The following is a 9,535-nucleotide window of genomic DNA, read 5'->3' on the forward strand; positions in this document are numbered from 1 at the left end:
TAGCTTGTCTGGCAGGGGGATAATGCTCCAGAGTTAGGCTAAATATTGGCAAAGGAAAACTGTCATGGTGATATTTAAAGGTGTTCCTTGAGCTCTCGCCTCAAGATATGCAGTATACAGTATATGTGTTATTTTTGCTTATTCTAAAAATTAGGTATTTGAATACTTCTGCATACTGGGGTCCCTAAAGAGTCACTGGAAAGCTGAGACTCTTGTGGATCCAATGAACCCAGAAGTATTCATGTGTGATGATGGTAGTCCCCATAGTAAATGTGACGTCCCTATTTTAACAAATTTAAGCATCAAATCTGCAATGAATGGAATAAACCCAAAAATTGCTGCAACAACATATGAGACACAAGTGAGCATGGGATTGGCCATCATATACTTCCATCACGTTGTTCTAAGCCCCTATATACGTTCACATTTTCTTTTAATTAACTAATCGATCATTTCATTTTAATGTATGATACCTTGATACACACCGCTAAGCTGGATCATTAATTGTTAGGTTCCCAGCTTTCAGATGTTGTGCATCACTTCTATGCGATATATACTGTTGACCTGCTATCTCCGCCTAAAGATCCCCTTCCTCCACTAAAACAGACTAAAAAAAGGTCTATGTGGGTCTCTAAGGGTTAAACAAACAGAATATTGTTTCAATATAGAAATGAATTAGAGCAGATTTGCTCCTGAAAATTATGATCGATTTGATTGATAATTAAATACCAAGTGGAGAGCTTCCTCCAGCCTGTAAATAAATTAACATGAACAGAATGACAACAGCCAGTGTTAATCAAAATGGACAAACTTGTTAACATTTTCCCATTAATGATTGATAATCACAACGGATCATTTCTATTGTGACGTTCTCACCCACTCATAGCATTTAAATCATTTGTTGTCAAGTGGTTTGGTATGAGCCATTTATTCTGACAGATGCTCATCAAACTGAACATTCAGACAGTTTAATTAACTCTGAGATGAACCTGCAAACTCAACAAAAGCAGCGGATCTTTACTCAGCAGGAAGCAAAAAAACAAGCTGAAGCAACTCTCCTGACCTCACCTCCTTTCCAACCACAGGGGCCAACAGAGCCTCGCTTCCAGCAACAAACCACACACAGCGAGTTCTCTTAAAAACAAAACAGATTTTTTATTTTTTTGTCTCCCTCCACATGATATGATTTTTAACTCCACTTCATGGATTTTGAAAAAAAAAAAAAAAGACACTCGGAAATAAAAGTCAAAGAAGACACGTTCAGCGACTAAACCGATCAAAAGGAAGTACAATCATCGCTTCACAGCACTGAACACCTGTCACGGTGGAAGGCAAATGTTTTGCTCCTTTCATTGTTTTTTTTGTCTTGTGTGTTTTACATTGATGAGATGTTGAGGAATGGAACACTGTCTGTAATTCAGGTCTGTGTTATGAAGGAACCAAACAAGCCTGCCCTGTGCAGCTCAGAGAATTCACACACAAACACACACACACTTGTGCTGCTACACTGTTCAACTTATTGGACCTGTCCTTTGTCCTCACAAGTCCATGATGTCCTCACAGAGTAAGCAGGTACCATAGAAACGTCCTCATAATCCGGCGAAACCAACACACACACGCACAAATACTAAYACATCATTTATATCAGAAACGGCAGAGTGGGCAAACCTGGAGTACTGAGAGGTGAGAGAGCAGGACTTATCACAGGTTATCTCCACACAAAAAGAAATGGAGGACAGGAAGGAAATGTGTGTGTGTGTGTAGAGAGAGGGAGAGAAGAGAGAGAGGGAGATGGGCTCCAAATTCAACACTAACCTAAGACAACTCATTCCCTCCATTATACACGGTTGGGTCTCTCCTGGTAGAATGTGTTATTAGTTTCCAAATGGGTCATTTTCCATTACTCTGCAGTGAGGGTTCCTGCAGTCTGTTCACTGTTATTGCCCTCTTGAGGCACAAAGCACATGGCCAGCCCCCTATCATACATCCTGTCGTCTATCCCAGCCTCTAGCGCACCTAACGCAGTAATAAGACACTTGTAGCCCGCATCGGTGACTTCACCACACCCCCGCCGACACAGAACCGCAATATAAATCAGCACAAAAAAACACCAGTTGGTGCTGTCATTTGTGAAAGAAATCCAAGTTTCCCCTGTCAGTACTCAGCACCACAACCAATATTTACCCTGCGGTTGATTGACAAGCAAAATGCCAGGCGTGGGCTGGTGATTCAGAGAGGCCAAGTAATGGGACTCCTCCTATGTTGGAGTTGTGAGGTGGGCGACTTAATGACTAGGGGAGACGTGGTGGGCGAGATGCCTCCATTGTGTTGCCTGGTCCACGCGAACGCTGCTCAACTGGAGGAGTGCAGCACGCCGTTAATTAGCCAGACGCTCCTGTTCTTAGAGAGGTGAGTGATTGACAAGATGCCATCTGTGGTCGCGCTGAGGAAGATGGCGAGGCTGGCGTCTCTGTGACCAGGCATCTTTGCTGCAAGCTGAGGTTTTAAATATATACAGAACACCTATTTATCTACTCTTAACTAAATACTAACACTAAACACTGCATTAAAACATCTATCTATCTATATACTGTATCTATCTATCCCAATTAATGAACACGAATCCCGATCTACACCTTCATCTTGCAAGTGTCATGCGACTCTTTAATTAACAAATCTGATGCCATTTCAAACACCTGAAGTGTGCTCATGCTCACTGAGACTTTCCGTCATCACAATCCCGTCTAGCATGCTGTACACTAATGCACTCATTAGCTGTGGTAATGGAAAAGTACCGGGCCTTAATAGACTTGCAATATGGACTTTGCCCATGAGGACTGAATGAGCCTGTAGATAGTTGGTAAACAATGGATAATTAGGATAATATATGGGAATTAGGTGTGCTTTGCTGTAAAGGACGTGAGCAGGGGATTTAGAGCAATGATAATCATTCATATATAATTGTCACCCTGCATATATAGCCTTTTGGTATACTGACTCTGGTACAGCAATGTTTGCAATTTCTCACATCATTAAATTATGATCTTTTTCTTTGTGTATTTTACATCTAGAAATAAGCCCCAGGATACATAATGTCAATAGCTGCTGACATTGGCAACCGCAAAATGATCCAGGTTACATCTCTGTCATTGCTAATAAAATCGAATGTAACATCAAAGCACCCACTGCGCCTGGTGTTTAAAAGCCCAGTGGGCGTGTACGGGCAGAGCAAAACAAATACCAGCCTGGATAGACTTGAAAAACAAATGATTAATTCTTCATTCCCTGGATCTGAACCGTAGCTTTGAACACATAGTTTACTGAGCTGACATTACAGCTTGCCAAAATGGTTTCAGAGAAGGGTTTAAAAATCAATGCGCAATTAGGGGTGTCTTGTATCAGGCATGATGAATTATGCTCTCTGTTCTAAGGCTGGTCTGTAGACATCAATTCAGCTTCTGGGGACCTGGTAAGGCCGGCCGGGGAGAAATTGCTCTATTCCAAATCCATTTGGTCGAATGTATTGATTAACCATTGCATTCAGAATTGAAAGTCGGTCCTGGTTCTGTTCCATGTAGGGAGGGTGTTGTAGGAAAGGCTACAGCACGAGCCTGCCACGTACAAAATGAAGACAGCAGTACATTCAAACCTTCTCCAGGCTTGCACTTCTTCTGCCATTCTACAGTCTTGGCTTCAAAGCACCATAATTATTTTACTGCAACAGTTCAGGAGCGACGTGCGGTATCTTTCCTTACACTCTGAAGAGCTTAATTACCTGACTCCTCTCTTCAAAGGCACAGTGCTCTGAAACTGCAACAGGTCTTTTACAAACCCTATATTCCAAAGTTCTTGTCGAAACACTGTACTGATATGTTTATAAAAGCAAAAAAGGGCCATTCATTTACAGCTATATACATTCACCTCCTTTTCCGCCAGTGTAAATCCATTGCTCGAATCCGACCGGAAACAAAAGTACAGCTATTAAAGTGCAACACAATGCTATACAATGTCAACTGCCGCTACGTGCTAGTTTTGTGAGCTCAAAATAAAAGCTTTGTGCCATCTTATTAACAAAGATTCTGTAAACAGATCACATAACCTTCAGCTGCAGGAGCCAATCAACACTTTCTCATCAGGCTGCGCCGAATGTAATTAGAGGCCAAGCAAACGTCTTGTTTATATCACTGTAAACTCATTGAACCCCAGTCGGGGTGTTATTTATACACTTGAAGTAGGCCAGACTGTGTTTGCGATCAAGGCTATGTTAATGCTGTTCATATTACATAGTGCAACCATAAATAGTGTGTGGTCTTCCCCTGGGAAAGACCACGGCGCTCAAGTTTGGAAATGCAATATGAGGGCCTGTCTGTCTTCTCCCCCTAACTGGAGGGTTCACAGTCTGGTTAGTGTCATCCCATCTCCCTCTGGCTCTCAGCTTTTGGATTTGCATTGTCAGGGTATTGTCCCACAGGCCCATCGGACCGGGTGCTCTCTCAACAGCATCCTCTGCTACCCTCGAATTCTGCACCCAGGGGATGTGCTGCCTCCTTCCCCACACCCTCTCCAAGTGTGATTCATTTACATACGTCATGACTCATGATTCTTTAGCTGCTTGTTTGTACAAATGCCCAAATTCTGTTCATCATCACTCCACAGTTTCAAGCCATATTGCCCGAATTCCCCCCATCTGGACCCGTTACCCATAAACCTGAACACAACAATGTTTGCTTGTTTCTTTTTTTCATTTTTTTTTTTTTTTCCAAAATCCACCCATACACCAACATTGACGTGCTTTTTTTGAATCCCACATTGAGAAACATGACGGTATGTTATTTTTTTTTGTCCGTGTTTTTTTTGGGGATGTTTTTCCTTCAATTCTTTTGTTCTTTTTCTTCATCAAGGACAGAATATGTACATAGAGATGTTATATGCCACTGACAAACCCAGTGAGACGCTGACATGGAACAGTAAACAGTATTTGAGTGAGAAACAGTAAAAAAAGACCGAGTTAATGAGAGGATGAACCAGAGACTGAGGCAGAAAAAAAGAAGCACTGACCAAACAACCTGCTCTTGTGCTTGACATGGAATCCGTCATTACTTTTTGCGCAACAAGATGCATGCACAAACAGTGTGTTCTGTCACACAGACAACCCGACTACATCGCAGAGGGCACGACTTTTTGAGTACAACATGTAGTGTTTTAGATTAAGGGCCATCTAAACAGAGCTTCACAATCATTTCAGAGTACTGTACACAGTAAAAGCACAACAACAGACTTATTTGATATACCTTGTTAATCTCTTCAGATATTACACCACAGCTTTAACCATATCTGATACTTCTCGCACAGTAGTGTTAGGGGTTATTGCTGGTTTGAAACAAAATCAAACATAACACATTCAGACAATTGATTCAATACTGAGTAATTCCCCTTTAAGGTCGCAGTAGTCAGGGTTCAGCGGGGGTAAACTCATCTCTCCGTGCAGGCTCGTTATGGCAAATTTGCATATAGTCGCTGCATGTGAGTGGAAACAGTGTTTCAGCAGGTAAACGAGTGCCACTGTATTGAAATATGGGCTTACCTCCCACTGTTTGTGCTGTGCGGGGGTAGTGGATGGATAATTGTGCCATGGGGGTTTTGTAGTGCCCATGCCTGCATGTCACAGGTGACACATTGTAGGGAGGACTCGTGCACCGAGGCGGGGTTGTCCTTGAAGAGGATTCCTGTCAGTGGCAGGTATGAGCTTGATTTATGGGGGCCATCACTGGCTGGCAGGAGGGACAGGTGGAGCCCCGACTCCTTCACTTAGCCAGCCACAGGTAACGGCTAATTACATCTTTGTCTCCCTGTGGTCTGGCCCAACAAGAACCGACTTACAGCCACAATCAGAGACTGACATGGATCCAAATCATTTATCTATCTGGTTGGAGAGAGACACACACTATGATAACTGGACAACTATGCTGTAAATCTGTGATGCAGTTCAAAGCATGTAAAAGAAATAGTCCAATACATAAACTGTTACAAATTATAAATAACATCATCATTCACTGCTTCTTGACTTGGATGAAATAATCCCTCAGACTGTTTCAAATGCGTTTTTAAAAAGCTTGTCATGGCAAAATAGAGCACATCACTTCAAAAACTTTACATGTCTCTTTTTTTTCATTGTGGTTGTTCAATGTGTGTGACTTCTCAGAGTAAAGTACAAAAAAAATCTTTTTTCCCACGCACGGCTCATTACCATCAGATTTTGTTCTTTTTTTTTCTCACATGGAATTACTATTCATAGTTATTCAAATACTTATTAACATCATCATCATCATCTGTACTATTATTAACACCAAAAAAGTAAAAGCAGGTAACCTTGCAGAGTAAAACAGACACAGTGCAGGGAGGGGGGAGGGAGGGGGGGTGAAGGGAGTGTGGACTCACAACAGGAACATCTCTAACCGGTACATGCTATCAACAAGCGACAAAGAGGATGGAGTCGCAGCTTTGAAACAGAAGACATCATTGTCGCTGGACAGTCTCTTGCTGCTTCAGAAAACTGGAGCGCAGTCGAGGCTGATGGGAGATGTCGTTCAGCGCCGGGCAACTCGGAAGTCGCCGGCGTGGCCTCTTTACTGCATATATTTACACTGGGGGAAGAAGACGGAGGGAGGAGGGTCGACACGGAGCAGAGAACACTAAAGCGATGCGGAGGGCGACTAGACAAGAGCACGTTGAACAGAAGGGCGGAGGGAGGGGGCTAAAAAGGTTTGGGTAGTGAGGGGGTCTACATGCGAAACCTTGGTATAAACCCCCAAAGTTACATAAAGGGGTAGTTAAGACTGACGCCGTCACCACCCACCCTTTTTTAATACATTTTGACATCATTCATAGCAGCTTCACTGCTACACAGTTAAAATCAAAAATCCATACATGTGCGTGTGTGTAGGTGTAGGTGTGTGTGATCAGAGGGTGACACTCCACATGGCCACCAATTGAACAATTTTCAAAAGGTCACATGACCGTTTTTAACACATTATTACTATAATTCTATAAATATCCACCATTAAATTGAGATTTTATGTGTCATAAGGCAAACATTGTAGGTCAGTCATTAGTCTATGTATATTACATAAATGATCATCCAGTTGTTAGATTATCTACTTTCTCATTGATCACCGACACAATAATTGATTGTTAATATACACTCTCTATTAACATTGGCCCAGTGGTAATAATGAGGGGAAAACAAGGTGAGGAGGGAAGTACCAAGTCAGACAAATCTGCAAGGCATGCTGGGAAACAAAAAGAGAGAGACAGATGTGTGGGAGAGAGGGAGGAAGAGATGATGACAATGGTTTGACCTTGAAATTGAATCGAGGCAGCGGGGGTTTTGGGGAAGGGAGGGGGGGGATAATGTGGTTGTGTGTTTGATGCAATGATTCAATGGCTCCTGGAATAATGCATATTCTTTTTGTTCACAGTGATGGGTTCGTAATTAAAGAATTTCATTTCCTTCTTCCTTCCGTAGAGGGGGAGAGAGGGAGGAAGAGGGGGGACGGGGCGTTTAGGGACAATTCCAAGTGGAGCTCGATCTTTACACCTTCAGCAGAAGAACAGCAGAGAGGGAAAACCAAAAACACACGCTGACACCCATCCCTCCATGTAGACCGGTCCCTCGCCCTTGTATGGCGCCCGGTCCTGGACGAAAAAGGAGAGAGGGGAAAAGGAGAAATGTGTATTTTGGAATATACACAGAAATAAATAATTACAATTACAATTCTAATACTTGACCTCCAAGCGTTTACAGAGTTTACAAGTAAGAACATTGACTTTAAATTACTTTTTCCAGCAGCCTTTTTTTGCGTACCGAGCTGCCTGGAATGCAGCATTAGCCGGCGTTTTTCCAAATTATAACTAAATAACAGCTTCACACTCATTGCACCGAAGATGTTTCGTTAAAGCTTTGCTTTTTATGTGAGAGAACGACAGAGCTTCTGGATCCCATTTAAGATCATTATTATACTTAAAATGGACACAATATAGAAGGCTGTGACATGAGGTCTGACATTTTAAGTGAACATGATGGCTCTGTGTTTTTTAGGTGTGCCAGGAAGCGGCGCTACTGAAACCTATATGCAAAAAACATGCACCCTGGAACTACAATGTTAGTGGTGACACCTATTTGACACGTCTAAATGAGAGCGCTCTATTGAATTTCTCAATTTAGAAACATGTTAACACGGTTAATCTCAAGTTTACAAAGCCATGACATGCTACAGTTTACATGTTCTATGCATTCAGGGCTGACATTTTGACGTGAGACTATTGACGTTAATCATGGCTCTGTTCCATAAACGTGTGCCAGGAAGGCAAGTCGCTGAGCCTGTATGCACAGTACAAGAACACAGCCATTATTAATGTTATTAGTTCTACCTATTTGATACGTCTAGATGACCACCGTAAAAAAAAAAAAAAGGTTGATTGAATTTCTAAATTTAGAAACATATATGTGGTCCAGGGCTTACATTCTGACTAACAGGTGAAACTAATAACATTCATAATGGCTCTCCTCCATTTGCGTGTGCCAGAAATCTAAACCAGCCAGCCGGCAAACACACAATACAAGCACCGTGGCACTGGGGCACCTCAATGAAATGCAACCCTTGTTAATGTCATTAGTTACACACGAGTCAAAATGTCCACAGTGACAAAAGTCTATTGAATTATACAATTAATTTGAATTCTGGAACAATAACATAGAATGGTTCTCCAACAAGCAAATAATCCAATTTACCATCAAGAATATCATATTTGGGCAACAAAATCACATTATGATTTAATGGACAACTGCAAAAAAAACACACTTTAATTACATTCTTTCTTCCTGTTTTGTGCCATTTTGTCAATCTATCAGATTGACAAAATACAACCTGGTGTCTTATAATTGAACAGTGCAGAGTGAAAGCTGGTACAGGCTGCCAGTGGCCTTAGTAATGGGCTCATTACATCAATGTGATGGTGGGTTGTTAATATTAAAATGTTACATGTTGCACCTTTTGAAATGGTGAGGTATAAAAAGGAACAAAAGCACGGAAACAAAGATGGCAGGGAGGCAACGACAGCGAGGAGCAGCGTATCAATAGAAATATCACAAAAGTGTCCGATTATGGTCTGATTTTCCATGCCTGGTCCAGAACAGAAAGGGATTTGTTGTGTTCTAATGATGGCTGGGGGAGATTAGGAAGGAAAGAGGAGGCAAAAGGACAGATGACGGAGAGATAGGCTGACAGAAGTGGCAGCGGCGGTGGAAAAAGAGAGCAGGAAGATGTATGGGTCTGACGAGAGAGTGAGTCATTGAAGGGAGACTGGCCGGGATAATGGGTAAAGCAATGAAAGAAGAAAGGGGATAGATGAAGGACTCACTTAAGATGGTAATGCTGAATGCAGTAAAGGGTTGGGGGGGGGGGGGGGGGGGGGGGGGGGGGGGGGGGGGCTAGATCGGTGGTGGGGGGGGTGTAGGTGAGAGGGGGGGGGGGAG

General features: G+C 42.4%; 1 protein-coding gene across 1 annotated transcript in view; it reads right to left on the reverse strand.

The window, feature by feature from the left end:
• Positions 1-1,135: 1,135 nt before the first annotated feature.
• iglon5 (IgLON family member 5) overlaps positions 1,136-9,535 on the reverse strand; it is a 98,831-nt gene continuing 90,431 nt past the window's right edge. The window contains exon 8 of the mRNA XM_031853314.1: positions 1,136-7,695. Within this exon, the coding sequence (XP_031709174.1) occupies positions 7,592-7,695 (104 nt within the window). The 3' untranslated portion in view covers positions 1,136-7,591. The remainder of the gene's footprint in view (positions 7,696-9,535) is intronic.

The sequence above is a fragment of the Anarrhichthys ocellatus genome, unplaced genomic scaffold, assembly GCF_004355925.1.
Source record: "Anarrhichthys ocellatus isolate YVR2014 unplaced genomic scaffold, GSC_Weel_1.0 scaffold13, whole genome shotgun sequence".
NCBI lineage: Eukaryota > Metazoa > Chordata > Actinopteri > Perciformes > Anarhichadidae > Anarrhichthys > Anarrhichthys ocellatus.